The sequence below is a fragment of the Grammomys surdaster genome, unplaced genomic scaffold, assembly GCF_004785775.1.
Source record: "Grammomys surdaster isolate TR1022 unplaced genomic scaffold, NIH_TR_1.0 190, whole genome shotgun sequence".
Lineage (NCBI taxonomy): Eukaryota > Metazoa > Chordata > Mammalia > Rodentia > Muridae > Grammomys > Grammomys surdaster.
Window position 1 is genome coordinate 3154899 of NW_021604635.1, and position 15917 is coordinate 3170815.

Sequence of the window (15917 nt, forward strand, 5' to 3'; positions counted from 1 at the left end):
CCAACTCTCCATTATTTGTAGAAACTCAAACAAACGGCTCAAAAAAAAAAAAAAAAAAGTCATGTCACAAATCCAAATCAAACAGTTCCCAAATCTACATCCATGACTTTCCACTCTCTCCCCCTAAAGGAAATTATTCTCTTTTTTATTTTTATTTTTTGGAATTAACTATTTCTAGAAACAACACACTATCATTTACGTTTAAGATTATCTTTAAAAATAAAGCAAATCTGAATTTAAGCAAGTAATGGATTCTCTATTAATCAGTTCACTCAAAGCTTTCTGTATATGAAGTGTATGTGAGAGAGACACCGCTGGCGTGTGGAAGTGGGCTCTCTCCTCCCAGTGTAGATCCCATGGATCCCGTCCACACTGACAGGCTCACAGACAATCAGTTTTACCTACAGAACCATCCCACAGCCAACTCCTGATTGTGGACGAACTATTGGTACAACAGTTGCATTGTGTTCTTGTGACAATATTTCCTCTAACTGTGACAGGATTATGGCCATCACAAATCAGAGCTGCTCTGATGATGGATAGAACACTTGGCCCCCAGTCGGGCAACAAAATAAGAACAATACAGTGACGGCCCATGTGTGCTAGGCTATGATAAAGACAACGTTACCAGCTGGAGGCGAGGAGGAGAAGCTCAGGAGACCCTCACCTGAGAGACTCCTGTCACCACCTCTTTCTTTCCTAACTGTGTATGTGGTCTTGGTTGTATGAGTACACAGGAAGTGGAAGGCTGACTGGGAGCTGGGACAGTAGATTTCACGACTTGTCATCCACTCTCCAGTAAGTAACCCCAAACAATCACAGAAGAAGGATTTAAAAAGAGTCCTTTCTTTGGTCTGTCAGTGTTCTTCCCAGGTCTCACTCAAATCTTTTAATGGTAAACTGTCTATCTGGTATGCTGCATATAATTTAAGCTCTGGAACTAATTCCTCCTAACAACCATCTCCAATATTGCAATTGAGTAAATAAATTAAAATAATTCTGTTCTCTTCTCTGTATCTACAAAAGGCCTGAGTTAGAAATAGATATAAGGCATTAATATTTGGCTAGAATTATAAAAATTATGTCATTTAAATATTTAAAATTTAGCTCTTGCCTTGAAAGGGCATTATACCTTTATCAAAAAGAATTTCAACCAAAATTGAAAAGAATTATACCTTTACACAAAGTCACTGTGAGGATTACATTAACTATGTAAGATATGCAGCACACATCAGAAGTTTCTAAAGTCAGTGACAGAAACCAAAGGACAGACCCACAAAGACCTCCAGACACCAGAAACTCTACTCCTAAACAGATCATACTCAAACGACAAAAGACAACAGTCAGTTGGGAATGCAGCTCAGTGCCAGAGAACTTACCTACCATGGGCAAGGCATTAGGTTGGATCCCTAGCATTAATTAGTTAATTAAATTAAATTAAATTAAATCTGAAAGGCATGGGGAAAAAAGTCCTTAGAGGAAAACTGTTTTACTTATATAGAGATGGACAAGAATTACATTGAACACTCATTAGCAGCTGCTAAAACACTGTAGAATGAGGTACTTCAAGTTTTGAAAGAACAAAGCCACCAACTTGACTCAATCATTCTAAACTGTGAACAAACTGCCTTCCCAAACAAATAAAAACCAAGGGAACTTGTCACCAGTAAATATGCCTGTCCAGAAATGACAAAACACTTCTGCAGAGGGAAAGAAAATATTAAAACATGCCAGATCTATATAGAAATATGAAGGACACCAGAGACTAAATAAAGGTAAAATAAAATCTTTATATAGATAGTTGTTCATTTAAAATAATACATCAGCTCTCTCTTCCAGCCGAGCAAGATGCCCAAAGGAAAGAAGGCCAAGGGGAAGAAGGTGCCCCCGGCCCCCCCGCCGTCGTCAAGAAGCAGGAGGCCAAAAAGGTGGTCAATCCTCTGTTCGAGAAAAGGCCCAAGAACTTCGGCATTGGGCAGGACATCCAGCCCAAAAGAGATCTAACACGATTCGTTAAGTGGCCCCGATGCATCAGGCTGCAGTGGCAAAGAGCCATCCTCTATAAGTGGCTCAAAGTACCTCCTGCCATTAACCAGTTCACCCAGGCCCTGGACAGGCAAACAGCTACTCAGCTGCTTAAGCTTGCCCACAAGTACAGGCCAGAGACAAAGCAAGAGAAGAAGCAAAGGCTACTGGCCCATGCTGAGAAGAAAGCTGCTGGCAAAGGAGACGTCCCAACTAAGAGACCACCTGTCCTCCGAGCAGGAGTCAATACAGTCACCACCTTGGTGGAGAACAAGAAGGCTCAGCTGGTGGTGATTGCCCATGATGTAGATCCCATTGAGTTGGTGGTTTTCCTGCCTGCCCTGTGCAGAAAGATGGGTGTGCCCTACTGCATCATCAAGGGAAAGGCCAGGCTGGGTCGCCTGGTCCACAGGAAGACATGCACCACTGTTGCCTTCACACAGGTTAACTCATCCGCCGCCACTGGTGAGGCAACGTCCTGGGTCCTAAGTCTGTGGCCCGAATTGCCAAGCTGGAAAAAGCAAAGGCTAAAGAACTAGCCACTAAACTGGGTTAAAGAATAATGTACACTTCAAGTTTTCTGTACATAAATATAATTACAAAATTATCTTCCATCAAAAAAATAAAATAAAATAATACATCAAAGTATTGTGTAATGTAATTTTACAAAATGAATGGCAACAATATTACAAAGGATGGGACAGGGAAATTGGGAACATTGTTAAAGATATCTAAACTACATGTTAAGCAGCATTAGTGTACTTATAGAGAGACTGAGATTAACCATAAATGTATCCAAAAAAATCTGGGTAGCCGTTAAAAGAAACTGTCAAAATACATAACTGATATGCTAAAAATGGAGAGAAAAATGGAGCCATATAAAATATTCAATTAATGTCAGAGAAGATAAAGATTTTTTAAAAGTAAAGTATGAAAGCAATGAATATAAGTTAAAAATATGATAGCAATCAATCAACTATCATAAATTACTTTAAATGTGAATGGCTCAAATACACCAATTAAAAGACAGAGATATTCAGAAAGTAAAAAGATCCAACTGCATACTATCTATGAGAAATCTATTTTAGAAAGACATAGAGTTAAAATAAAAGGATGGAGAAAATCTTGGAAGAACAAACTTATCAACCTAAAGTTTTGTGTTGGACTTTCAGATAACTAGAAACCAGGGGAATTGGTCACCAGTGAGTAATACTTGTGTCAACAAGTGACATAACAAGTTCTTCAGAAAGAAGGAACATACAAATGTTAACTATGTCAATATGAACCTAAAGAATGCTTGCAGTAGCCAGCTTTAACAATGGAAACTTCTGCATGCGGGGAATGTATAGAATGTAAAAATATACTATAATAAGATAAAGGGACCTTAACTAAAACAATACAACAATCTCTTTTAATGTACACATTCTTCAGAATAGAACATCAAAATGTGTGGTAAGAAAATGGCAAGGAGCAGCTCCATATACTCGCACAGTTGGAGGCTTCAGAATTCCTCATTAGTATTAACAGACCCAATAGGCAGAAAAATAAGATGCAGTTAAACTAAAAAACACCATCAACCAACTGGATCTAAATGACAGGTATAAAGTACTTTAATTCCAGAACAGAATATATTCTTCTCTAGTTCACATGGACCATTCGCTGAGACAGACGACATTTCAGGTCATGAAATACACTGGTGAAAAATGAATAGGAACTATACAATGTATACTCTCAGAGAATAATAGACAATGCCAAAATATTTGGAGATTGAAGACCATAGTTCAAAAGTCTCAAAAGACATTTTTTAAATATTCAGAACTAAAGGAAAGTATGTTCTCAAATCTATGAGATATCTCAAAAGTCAATGAATATTATGGAGAAATAAAAGGAGTCAAGCCTGGAGGTTTACAACTTTAATTCCAACACCTTAGAAGTGGAGAAAAGAAGACTGGGAGTTCAGGGTTATCCTCAGCTACAAAAGGAAGACTGAAGCTACCCTGGGGTACTTGAAACCCTATCTCAAAATCTGGAAGGAGGAGAAGTGGCAAAGAAGGATCTTAGCAGAGAAAGGTATATCTTTTTTGATTCAGCTAACTTCATTTATTCTTCCATAAAATCCTAATGAGACTTGGTACCAATGGTACCGATTTGCTAAAATAAAAGAGATCCTATAAAGTGACTTGCATTTAAAGCAAACATATAATTGTACTTCCTTTCCTTTTAGGAGAACATGTTATACGCTGTCTCTGAATATCATTAATCTCCGATAAGTCCATTAAAAACCTCCAACATAAGTGACAAACAGCTGTCTCATGAGTCATTTTCTCACAACATGTTCTCACAGCAGAACTTGCCTGCTATTCTGTACCAACTGCATCCACCCAAAATCCACTTAGCTTAAGCTAAAAATCAGGCACTGGAACATAAAAATGAAGCAGGGGGTGGAAGGACAGACATCCAAAACGCCTCTCTCCTTGAAGCATTTATAATTCATTTTTCAACCTGCCTCCAACCCTACCATACCCCACTGAAGCTAATACCATACCATTATAATACCATTTACTTGTGCTGACAGCTTATTTTAAAAACCATCAAAATTAGTAACACGTAAGAACTAAACACCTTGCTTCCAAAAGGAGACATAGAAAAGTTTAGAACTACACTCTTTTCGTAAGTACAACTAGAAGGAAAAAGTCTCTGACAAACGTATAGGCAGAAATTAGAAAGGGAAAATATCTCACAAGAAAGTAGAGTTCCACAGATTTTTTCCAAGTTCCTTAGATGTCTGTTCTAGGGAAGAAGCCAGCAGGGGCCTTCTACTTCAATCTTTTTGATACTGCAATTGACAAAACCTTGAGAAGTAAAATCACAAGACGACCCTATACCCTTCCAACTTAACTTCCTGCCCTATATAAGGCAAAGCAATACAAAATCTGAGAAATATCTTCCTCTTCCTGTTCCATGGATGAAAGCAGGCAAGTTCCAATAACGCTGTCACTGTATATTTATGTTAATGTTTTATAGTTGTTAACATAATTTTATGGTTTTCTAGAATTTTATAATTATTAGCATAATACAGTAACACAATCTAGTAGCTGCAGTACACTATGGGTTAAAGAGGCTTTTAGTAGGCTGAGTCTAATCGCGAAGTGTACAGTTTCTGAGAAAATAAGTTCCAAGTCTACAGTGGTTAGTCTTCACTGGAAACTCCAGTGGATAGAGAATCACCCAGGAGACAAACCTCTGGAGGTTTCCAGAAAACTGAGGCCACCCTGAATGTTGACAACTGCATCCTATATGCTCGGATCCTGGCTGAATAAAACAGAAAAAAACTAAGTGCACAGCAGAGCAGAGCAGAATTCACCTCTCTCATGCCTCACTGCAGATGGTATGTGGTCAGCTGCCTGTCTTGCCACTATGCCCCGCCCCTACCCTTTGATGGACAGTATCCCTCAAACACTAAGTAAGATGAATCATTCCTTCTGTAAGCTACTTTTCATTAAATTTTTTTATTCTATCTCAGCAATGAGAAAAAGAACTACTGCCAAGTCCTACAGCATGGTATGATTTTCAAATGTAATAAATAAGTTAAGATTAACAACTTATAAAAATTCAATATTCAAAGTTAAGGGCAGGAAATACAGTAGTAGAGAATATGGCACACATGAGGCCCTGGACTTTATTCCCAGCATGGAGAAGAAAAAAAAAAAGAAGAGAGAGAGATAAAAATTTTAAAACTATAATCTGCATATAGTAAATAAATAAACCATAATTCTTAACTTTACAAAGTTCTATCTTGAGGTGATTTATTTTTAAAACCTGTTACACAAACAAGCACAAGACTTCATTTAAATACATCTTTTTTATTAAGATTTCACTGGAAAAGTGAAGTCACAAAGAAAGATAGCTTTGGAAACAGAAGCATTCACGTCTATTTTCTGGAAGTGTGCTGCAAGAAGATCATTACTATCCTTCCACGCAGGCTGCCAGCGGCTCCCTTGTTCACTGTCTAGTGCTGCCTCAGTAATGTGCGGAGAAAGGATTAAAAGCAGAGGTTCCAAAAACAACCCAAACGTAGCTTTCTCTTTAGAGATGAAGCTGCTCTGCTAAATACAATGTTTGCTACATCTTGCCTTTGGGCCTACTCCTTCCTCAGTCCTCTTGTTTGTGGCACACAGATGAACCCTTTGCTATTTATTCAAGGCAATGCCACCATCTTTGGATTTGTGACAGTAAGCCACAGGATAGTTCCTGTCTTCACAGAGCTCAAGAAAAAACAGACTTTTTCTTTACCCAATTAAAAAAAAAAAAGCTAAATTTTAGCTCTTTATATTTAAGAAAACATGATAAAATATAATCAAGATAATTCTAAAAAAAAAATCAGCTAAATGAATTATAAACCCACTTGTAGAGAGAGACCTTTCATCTATATGACTTCCTCCCACAAAGTAACCAAAAATCTGGTATCTTATCTGCAATAATATAGTATTTCAACAGTAGTTTTTGCTATGAAAGTAAAGGAGTTAATCTCTTAATAAGAAACCAAATATACTCTCTACTGAAGATCGAGCTTTTGGAAAAGATATCTTAAATTACTCTTAAAATTAAACAAAAAATTGAATATTATACTATACCAATGCACTGTCTCTCAATATATGGCCATTTAGAAACCCAAGAGATAAAGCTGACCTACAGTGTATCTTACAAGTGATCATAATTATGCAATCTATTAACCAAAATTTTTAAATTAAGAGATCTTCAACATTTTCTAGACTTTTCACAAATTTAACTCAATATTCTACTTGTTACCAATTATATTCATCAATATTAGCTATATAATTATTATACATAGGCATTAAGTATATAGTTAAAAAACTGAGAAAGAAATTCAAGCTAAAGCCATCTGGCCAAAGCAAACTCAAATGTAAATCAGCCATTCCCGGGTGCTGTGGAAAACCATACTGAAGCATCTTCATGATTCATCAATTAAAATGCTTAAAGTCAGCTTAAAAGTGCTGCAAAAATGTCTTCTCTAGTTTAATGCGTACTATCTTGTGGCATAAGAGCATTGTTTCCATTTACACGTTAGGAAATCAAGGCAAGAAGATGTCCATTTTATAAACTGCAAGGTCTTTCCTAGCCAAATAAGTGATTCTACACCATCAACTTACATGTATGCCGCTTACAAATTAAATAATCAATGCACTCTTGCATTGTCGGTGTGCAATTCTGTTCATATCAAAATGGTTAACAAAACAGGCTTAAACACATAAAGAGGGGAAAGCCGATACAAAGGAAAAGATGTTTCTAGTGGCTAATAGGTTGTTCTTAAGTGATATCACTTAAATAGTAAGTAGCTATGTTTGTTTCTTAAGTTTTCAAAATATATTCCATCCTTAAGGTATTCAAAAATGGATCTATTCATCTATGTAGATAACTCAGAAAAAGAAACTATAGTCATCAATAAAATATACTGTAAAAATAGCTAAGTGAAAATTAAATCCAAGTTAGGGAGTTAAGATTCTCCTCCCATATTAAATCCTTCCTTTCATTCAAATGAAAGATATTAGTAATCAAATATTCAAATATTCTACAAAGTACAAAACTTTTCTTATTAATAACGAAAAACTTTGTATTAAATACTTTATTCAAATATTCAAGATAAATAAAAATACTTTCCCTAACAGAAACTTAGATCAAGGATAAACTGGTCCCGTGAGTTCCAAATGGGACTGCATCTGTAATTGTGTTACGCCGCTCCCAACAATTAGAAAAATAAAAGTTTACCAATTAAATTTACAAATATCAATGGATGTTTGCACAACTGAACAACTAATAAACTAATCACAGCTATTACCGAACATAAAGACTTAGGTAATGTAAACATCAAGAAAAAATGTAAACAGAATCTCGAGCACATTTTGTATAGTACAGGATAAGGTCAGAAAGAGTCGAATTAAAAAGTACCTATTCTAGCTAGGTATTAATTAGTCAGCCACAGGGCAGGTCGTGCACATTCGGATCGGATGAGCTTTCTTTTGACCATTATTCTAGTTCATCATCCGCAAGTGCAGGAGAAGGTGTCCGGGTTCGGAAGCTAGGGGGCATGCTGGAGCTAGGGGAAAAGAAAAATGGGAAAGGTGCAATGGATGCTGCATAGTTGAATAATTATCTGGGTGGCACAATGGGCGAGTCCTGCCGACATCAGAGCCCAGCGAGCGTCTCCCTAACTCTGCCCGAGAACCTCCCCATTTCCAGGCATCAGAAGAGCCGGTACCCTCTCTGCCTTCTCTTCCAAACGGGAATATAAAGGGATGCTCGCACTCGCTTTACCATTGTCGTGCAGAGGGAGCCGCGGCGCAAAGACCCGCGGCCAGAGCTCGCTTTTCAGAGCCGCTGGCACGCCGGACGAGCCGGGGACCCGGCGACTGGCTGCAGCCTTCGCCGGCGCCGAGGCACGAGGGCGGAGCGGCGGGATCGGAGCCCCGAACCCCGCGCCGCAGGTGAGAGCCTCAGCTGCTGCACCCGGAGCAGCCTCGGGCCGGTCCCCGCGCCCGACATCCCGCGCCTCGTCCTCCACGCGCAGCCCGGGCTGCTGAGCGGCGGGCGCGGGGGAGCCCGGGATGGGGGCGGGGGCGGCGCGCCCATCCATCGCCGCCGCCGCTGCAGACCCGGGCTCGTCTACACGCCCTCTCGGCCGGCCGGTGGGGAACAGTTCCCTCGTCAGGACCCCGGGAAGAAAAAAAAAGGACAAAATCCTGAGAGACTCGTGCTCACCGCGAAACCGTGGGGGGCTCGCGCCGTACCCCTTCTACATGCTTCGGCGGCTGCCGCCGGTCCAGCTCGGCGCAGGGACGCCACCGGGAGCCCCTCGGGAGCGTCGGGCTGAGGGATGAAAGCCGCGCCGGGCACTGGCTGAGGCGCCGGGCCGCCGGGAATGCCGCCGGGGGCGCCCACTGCTCGCCCGAGCCGCGGTGCGCGCGACGCGCGAGCGAACAACACCGCGAGCCGCCGCTGCCCTGCGCCGCCCCCTCCCCGCGCGACGCTCCACAACCGGGCGCGGGGACCCGCGCCTGCAGCAGGGGGAGCCGCGGGGCGCTCTCCGCCTGGCCTCACGACCTTCCCCCGGAGCTGCGCCGGACCGGTCCCGGGTCTCTGAACTTAGAATTCGCACTCTCCCCTCGAACCCTGCAGGGCGTACAGCGGCGTGCCGGGAGAGTGAGCATCCACCCACTTACCGGTCCCTGGGCAAGAGGACGGCGCTTCCCCCTGTCCTGAGGCTCTGTGGTATTGCCCAATCCGCACTTTGGGGGAGGGGGCCGGAGAGAACGGAGCCGGGCTAGGGAATGAGGGAAGATGACATCCAATTGAATGAAGCATCCTTTGCGGGGCGGGGTCGAAGGCCGACCCCCTCGGCCCGGCTCCGCCTCCTCGCTCCAAACTACATTTCCCATGGTGCCGCGAGCTCCTCGCCGCGCTGTACGCCGGGAGTGAAGGACCTCGAGGCTTCAAACACTTCTCAGGACTGGGTCTTTAATCAACGAGGTCCTGAAAGTTACAAATAGTTGTAATCTCTTGTGCTTCTTACGATAAATGTTTGTGAATCTCAAGTTCTGATACAGTTATCGTAATAATAATTAAGGTTTTTTTTCGAGAAGTTATAAATGATTTGTTTCCAAAGGCGGTGAATAACGTGTTCCATGACAATCTGTCAGGACCTGGGAGACGCTTCTTCTTCCGCCCTGGCCTGGCCGTAGCAGAGAGTATCTGTTGCAGTCATGTCGGCTGCGATTGCAGCTCTAGCTGCTTCATACGGCTCGGGTTCCGGGTCCGAATCGGACTCGGACAGTGAGGGCAGTCGGTGTCCGCTGCCAGCCGCGGACTCTCTCATGCACTTGACTAAATCGCCTTCAGCCAAGTCCTCTCTGACCGTGGCGGTGGACTCGGCTCCGGAGGTGGCAGTTAAGGTAAGTGTTTTGGACACTGATGAGTTCAGGAATTGCTTTCAGATCGTCTCCGGTTAGATGCGGGTCTACCTCGGCGCTTGAGAAATAAGTAACTAGCGTTTACATCTCTTCTTACATCCTCCTTGACGATTGGAAGTACGGAGCAGCTCTCCACTACACCCTGTCCTTCGTGTCTCAGTCGGATAAAAGTAGTTCAAGAGAGGGGGAAAGTTTGAATCTGTAGACTAGGATGTAGCCTTCTCAGAGCAGATGTAAGTTCCGGACATAGACAATAATGGAACAAGACTTTCAAAGTAGAATTTGTGCCTTCACTAGAAGTGAGCCACGGCCAGGCACTGTTTTGTTTTTTGAGGATCTCGTCACGAATTCTGGCTTCACCACTTGGAAATTACACAACGTTCTTTTGTACAGTTGTGCAATGAAGATAGCTGTATAAAAACATATTTATGGGAGGTTATTGTAACGAGTTAGTGAAATTATATGGTAAAGGTTACAGCACAGAGCCTAATATCGAGTGAAAGGGCGATGTGTGTTAGCTATTGTGGTTCTCTGTGGGAAAAGGACATAAATTTTAGGAAGTAGCAAGCACAAACCCGACCAAGGAAGTTGATAAAGGTGAAAACTCAGCTGTATAGTTCTCTGTGGAGCAGTAACAACAGGATTAAAGCCACGAGGGCCAACAAACCAGAGCATCTTTGCTCTCATGGTGCATATTGGAATCATAAGAGTGAGTGAAGCAACCAATTAAATGTGGACAAATAAAGTATAAATTAGATTGAACACTAGGAGGGGGAAAATGACCACGATAAAGAGTAAGGTAGAAGTGTGGGGTTTTTGTTTGTTGTTGATTGCTCAGACAAGTCTTCTCTTCAAAAAAAAAAAAAAAAAAAAAGAGTCAGTTCAAAGAAAGAGGCCACTTAAGCCAAATCCAAGGGTTTCCACACTCAGGAGAAGACTTGGTGTGCTGAGTGAGGCTGGTGTGTGTCGAGCCCTTTGAGAGCATCAATCTGTAGTAAGCCCTGTGTGAGCTTACTGTGTGATGAGTTCAAAGAGTGTGAAGAGGGAGACCACAAAGATTTCCAAGATCTCCCTAGGTCTTGTTTGTGTCTTAAGTCATGTACAGGTTTTGATGAGCCACTTACGAAATTTATTATTTTTTTTTATAAGGACATCTTCTGGTGTGAAAGTACACTGTGAAGTTTATCTTTAGAACAAAACAGAGCTCTGCCATCCTAGGACTTTTCAGCAGCCTTGTCGGTGTGTTCCTTAGGCATCTCAACTTTCAGTGCTCTGCATGATTCTTGGTTTTGTCACAGGGTCCCCCAACCCCACCCCAGTTCAGTGCAGTCTAGCCTTGGCTTCCTGATTAACTACTTGGCAGAAATGGTGTCCTAGACCTTTCGCAGTCATGAGACGGTTCTGTCATCTGAGTTCAATCTCTGCATCAAATATCTCTGTCATAATTCCCTTTTCTCTATTCATTTTTTTTCCTATGATGTCCACTGAGTTATCCTCAGCCTTTGGGTTCCCTGTTCTTCTGCCAGCCCCATCAACATCAGGTTTCCCAGGTCCAGGTTATTTCAAGTTTCCCTCCACATATTCTCACATATTTTTAGCCGCAGTATATACTTGCGGTGGCTCTCAGGTGACCACCGTGAGGAGGTTAACATAGGCATGAATCAAGATTCCAGTATTATTCAGAGCTCCCTCTAGCACTTAGCCACACGGCCCCCTCGGATACTCTGAGCTTAAGAGCTCAGAGCCCGTTATTACTCATCCTTCAAGGACGTTTAGCTACCAATTTTCAAAACTTCAAATTTAGCTGTAACAAGTACATACTGATTGAATGCCAGCTGTCCTAGCAAACTGCTGTCTTAAACTCCAGCTTAAATCTTAATTTAAAACAATCTCATCCAGGTTGCCTCTGGGGCCCCTTTTGTATGATGCGCTAAAAGCTTAAGTGTCTTTCTCTCTAGTGCACGTTTGTATTCCCCATTGTGATTGTTCCACATCCTGCTCATCGGCCCAAGCCACAAAACAGAAAGCTCATCTTTCTGCTTTTCCTCAGCCCCCGAAGCTAGTTAGTTGTTCAGCTGGTACATCCCCTTCATTTTTTTTTTTTTTTTTTTTTTTTTTGGTGGTTGGTTAGTTGGTTTTGATTGTTTTTCCCCCCAACTCACTTTCTTCCTCTCTATTTTCCTTAGCACAGCCTTCATAGTGTTCCTCCGTCCCCTGGGAAAATTATGCTTGACTTCTTCAGCCATGGCTTTTGAGTGACAGCTCCTTTTCCCACTGTGACCGAGTGATGTTTCTCAAATGTCTCTTTCTTCTTCAGTTGCCACTGATTAGTTCAGGTTCTCATTTCTTTTGAAACAAGAATAGCTTTCTATGTCCTTCTTTCTTCTAGCCACATACCCACGTCTTTCCTACACAGAACATCGAGATTGTTCATTCCTAAATTCAGAACTCGTATCACATCCCCCTCCAAAAGCATTACGTTGTCTGTTAGATAACACTACATTCTTTATACAGCGTGTGAGGCCTGCCATCCCCCCATGCCGGGTGATCTATAAAGCCCCACAAGTATAACCTTCTCAAGATTCCCTTGTCTCCCTCATAGATCCAAACCTGTGGTCCCCCAGCCTCAGGACCCTTGTTTCTTCTATATCTATTTCTCTTTGTCATAGTCCAGGGGCATCACTTAACCACATTTCTAAGTTTGATTCTGGGGCCCAGAGAGTGTTCTATCTCCAATGCCTTGTACACAAAAGAAAAGCTAAAAGAAAAGATCTTGACCAAGTGTGGACATTGAGAGTCAGATGCGGAGTTGAGCAGGCACCGATTGGGAAGAAGCTGTCTTGCAAGCTTGTTTACTTCAGTCTCTAAGGAATAGTTCAGAAAGTAAAGAAAATGAGGTGGAATCAACCTTTAAGATACCAGAGGTTTATTCAGAGCTGGGCCAGATCCCCAGCTGTGTGGATTCTGTCATAGGAGATGAGCAGTGTTCACCAGAGAAGAAAAGGTCCTACGTAATAAAGGTAATTGCAAGTGGTTAGAAAGTTATCAAGGAAAGACTTATGAAGCATGCAAAACATGTGTCTATTTGATTGATTCTCCTGTGACTGAGAGTATTTGGCCAAAAATAAATGTATGTTCTATTGCCCCCTTTTGGAGGGTAGGGGTACCTATCATAGCACCCCTGTGGAGGTCAGTGGACAGCTTACTCCTTGACTCCCTAACTCACCAGGATAGCTGAGTCCGTGAGGAAGACACTTGACATCAACCACAAATGTGTGCGCATGCACCCCCCCCACACACACACACACATGGGGAGGTGGGGAGGGAAAGGGAGAGAGAGAGAGAAAGAGAGAGAGTATTAAAGGTTTAAAAAACAACTGATCGTGTACGTGGAGATTAGCACACATCAATAAAGGACCAAACTCCAAGTATTCCTTACTGTTGACCTCATATCCTGTCAAGTCTTTTGTTGATATTCATTTTTTTTTAATCAACACTTGAAGACTGTAAATACCATTATTAGTAGTACAAAATACCATCTGTGGGCTAAATTTTGCCTGTATTCTGGAGTTTGCCAACCCCTCTGCCAGACACAAAATAACACTCAGTAACCCAGGTCCTGTGACACAACAGTCCCGGACCTTAATGAATCCACATTAAAAACTAGACACAAAAAGATAAAATTTACATATAACTATAAACTTGTCTTTGAGCCAAAGTCAAGGACAAGATATTTTGGGTTGTTTGTTTGCAGACAGGACTTCAGGTATCCCAGGCTGATCTCAGACTCACTAGGAAGCCATGGATAACCTTGAACTTGTGATTCCCAAGTGCTGAGATTATAGACTTTGTGTATGCTAAGAAGACAATCTGTTACCTGAGCTACACCCTCTGCCTGTAATAATAATAAGCATACATATACATTAAACAAAGAAATAAGGAAGATAATATAAAACCCGTGAGGTGAGCCATATCAGTTTTTTTGTTTGGTTTGTTTTTTGTTTGTTTCTTGGTTTTTTGAGACAGGGTTTCTCTGTATAGCCCGGACTGTCCTGGAACTCACTCTGTAGACCAGGCTGGCCTCGAACTCAGAAATCCGCCTGCCTCTGCCTCCCAAGTGCTGGGATTAAAGGCGTGAGCCACCACCGCCCGGCTCCATATCAGTTTTTTAAAGCATACTTTTATACGTATAAGACTGTAAATGTCCTGCTGTAGATATAGTAGACAAGAGGCAGAAAGCATGTCTGGCGCCATGCTTCTAGATTTTTTTTTTTTAAATAGTCAGTGTTCTCTTATCTGCTGTCATGTACAGATGATGCACTCAGTTTCTCGACGTGGTTACCCTAGAAACTACATGTCTCCGTCACTCAGTGCCTTCAGCTTCTAAGCAGTGCCAGCCCTACCTCAGTCCCACTCCTGTCCCCACCTTTTTAGGATAGTGTTGTTCGGAATGTGTGCACACGCACACACAAGACAGACGGAATGTCAGCCTTTCTTGCATCTTATCTGCGAAGACGCCTGCTTTCTGTCACAGCGCTTTCTTTAGGCTGTCCTTTAATAGGGCGGCTGGTGATTACACTTCCAGTTTGTCTTCACAGCATTTGTTTTCAAATGCTCGCTCTTGGGGGATATTTTACTTGACTCAGTTTATTAGCTGAGAATTTCTCTAAGCTCACTTAAGATGTTTTGTCTTATTTAGTTGTTACTGATAAGGGACTGTCTTTTTCTACTGAATCTAGTTTTCCTTGAAAGTAATTTTTTTCTTTTCTTTTCTTTTTTTTTGACAGCTTATAGGTTTCGTTGTTTTTCCTATGAAATAAATTTGTGGATTTCTTTTCATTTTCCACTTAGAATTCTGCTGAGTTTCTTTAGCAGCGGATAGATTTCTTTGGCATGTGGATGGTTCAGTATTTCTTGGAAGTTCAGAGTTCTCCTTGCTACATACCACTTTAATCCCGTTCTCTTCTGTCTCTGGAACTTTATCTACATGTGTAGTAATGCTTGGACGTTGTGTTGTTGTTGTTGTTGAACTTTTGATACAAAATTGTCCAATTTGCACGTTAGAAATCACTACCATGTGTTATGATGGGCTAGGTATCATGGCATACATCTGTAATTCCCACACCTGAAGCCAAGGTAGGAGGATCATGAGCTACAGGTCAGCCTGGACCTCACAGCCAGACAAAGACAAAACAAAGGATGTGATAAGCCTTACAGGATTGCAAGAATTATTTATGCCTGCATGCTGGCTCACTCAGGAGGCATAGGCAGCTCTCAAATAACAACAACAAAAAAATTTATTAACTTACTCTATAGTAAGTTTAAATAAATAAATAAATGAAATGAAAAACAGTCATTTCAGACAGTGACTGTTACTTTCTCCCAGTGAATTCTGTGTCTGGCATAGCCTCCTTGAGTAAAATGCAAATTCTGCTTCTTACGTTTATAGTATAACTTTGATTTCTTTTTGGGTGGGATTTCTTACATTCATGAACTTCTGTTAAATTACTTCTTTCCTCTATATTTATTAAGGGCCTATCTCGAAGATCTACGTATCCAGATTTGTATTCTTCTACTTCATCACCCATCCAGTCACTTTATTTTGGGAATTTTAGTCATTTCTAATTCTGAAAGAAAAATATGTTATAAATTGATAGGAACTCGATGATAATGACTAAGGCGTCTGATGTTTTTACAGTTTACATAGTTTTTCATGCCTGGTTTCTTACCTGTACCTCAGAAGCAATGGGGAAGGACCCGACAGTGACTTGTGTGGTCTCAGGTTTAAGTCAACAGTTAACCTGGTTACAGTGATCTGACCCTTCAGTGCGCTTTACCTTTCGGTGACAGACTGAAGCTGGATAAGAGTCCTTTGTAGGTCTGTGGTAATTCCACGTGCATGCCTGG

At 41.6% G+C, this 15917-nt stretch overlaps 2 protein-coding genes across 2 annotated transcripts in view; one reads left to right on the top strand and one right to left on the bottom strand.

Annotated features, from left to right (window-relative positions):
* The window catches only part of Wasf1 (WASP family member 1), a 51713-nt gene extending 42374 nt beyond the window's left edge, over window positions 1–9339 (bottom strand). The window contains exon 1 of the mRNA XM_028769066.1: window positions 9264–9339. The gene's annotated coding sequence lies outside the window, so the exon portion shown is untranslated. The remainder of the gene's footprint in view (window positions 1–9263) is intronic.
* Window positions 9340–9791: 452 nt separating this feature from the next.
* The window catches only part of Cdc40 (cell division cycle 40), a 45279-nt gene continuing 39153 nt past the window's right edge, over window positions 9792–15917 (top strand). Inside the window, exon 1 of the mRNA XM_028769002.1 lies at window positions 9792–9992. Coding sequence (XP_028624835.1) covers window positions 9804–9992 — 189 coding nt within the window. The 5' untranslated portion in view covers window positions 9792–9803. The remainder of the gene's footprint in view (window positions 9993–15917) is intronic.